This window comes from Guillardia theta, assembly GCF_000315625.1.
Source record: "Guillardia theta CCMP2712 unplaced genomic scaffold GUITHscaffold_56, whole genome shotgun sequence".
Lineage (NCBI taxonomy): Eukaryota > Cryptophyceae > Pyrenomonadales > Geminigeraceae > Guillardia > Guillardia theta.
The window spans coordinates 456869-457908 of NW_005434618.1; the positions used below are offsets into that span (position 1 = coordinate 456869).

General features: G+C 60.6%; 1 protein-coding gene across 1 annotated transcript in view; it reads right to left on the reverse strand.

Annotated features, from left to right (window-relative positions):
* Positions 1–202: 202 nt before the first annotated feature.
* The window catches only part of GUITHDRAFT_112101 (hypothetical protein), a gene marked incomplete at both ends in the record, with an annotated part of 1826 nt that continues 988 nt past the window's right edge, over positions 203–1040 (reverse strand). The window contains 2 exons of the mRNA XM_005828892.1: positions 203–240; positions 465–876. Coding sequence (XP_005828949.1) covers positions 203–240; positions 465–876 — 450 coding nt within the window. The remainder of the gene's footprint in view (positions 241–464; positions 877–1040) is intronic.

Genomic DNA, 1040 nt, shown 5'->3' on the forward strand with positions numbered 1-1040 from the left:
TGCCCTCCCTTCGCCAATCCTTCCCTCGTCCTCCTCCAACTTTGCTCCTCCCCTCTCCCTCTCCCTCTCCCTCTCCCTCTCCCTCTCCCCCTCCCTCTCCCTCTCCCTCTCCCTCTCCCTCTCCCTCTCCCTCTCCCTCTCCCTCTCCCTCTCCCTCTCCCTCTCCCTCTCCCTCTCCCTCTCCCTCTCCCTCTCCCTCTCCTCATCTTTTCGCATGTCGATTGAGTTGTGCTCTCTTCCCTGCTGGCTCTCATCAACTTTCGCTGGATCTTCTCTGCTCTTTCTCTCCGGCATCTTCAACCCATCGACCTGAACCTCCCGGTCGAACTGTAAGAGGGCAGGCACTAGAGCCTCCTCCTCCTCCTCTTCCTCCTCCTCCTCGTTGCGTGGCCTTCTCTTTCCTCTTCGGCTCTGCTTCGTCTTCCTCCTTAATCCTGTCGGTGCTTGTCCCCAATGGACGTAACCTCGAGTCAGCGGGGACTGAGAGACAGAGGAGGAGGAGCCAGGCTTGGCAGACACTCGGGAAGCGATCGAAGACGAGAGGAGGGAGTTTTTCCCTAGGAACGTCCCAGCGATTCTCTTTGCCTTGAGCAGACTCTCCTTGGCTTCCTCTCGGCCCCACTGGAACATGGCGAGGTTGTGATGCCCCACCGCCGCCATGGCCTCCAGCGCCGTCACCCTCGCACTTCTCCCGGACGAGCCGCTTCCTCGCAGCGCCGCCTCGTTCCAGGCCTTGCGAGCCTCTGGCTCATGATCGGCGAGGAGGGAGAGAGCCGCGCGAGTGAAGGTAGAGGCGTCGAGAGGACGTTGATGGTGGAAGAGAATGAGCGACATGTTGAGCAGAGTCGCTGCCTCCATGACCTCCATGCCCTGCTTCTGCCGCACCACCTTCAGCGCTCTTTGAAGCATCTTGAACCCCTGCTGCATCCTCCCCTGGCAACGGAGGAGGAGAGCGACGGAGTGAAAGGTAGCGCATCGCAACCCTCTCCTCACCGTCTCCGTCACCGTGCAATGCTGCAGCACCTTCTTCTTCGTCAGCT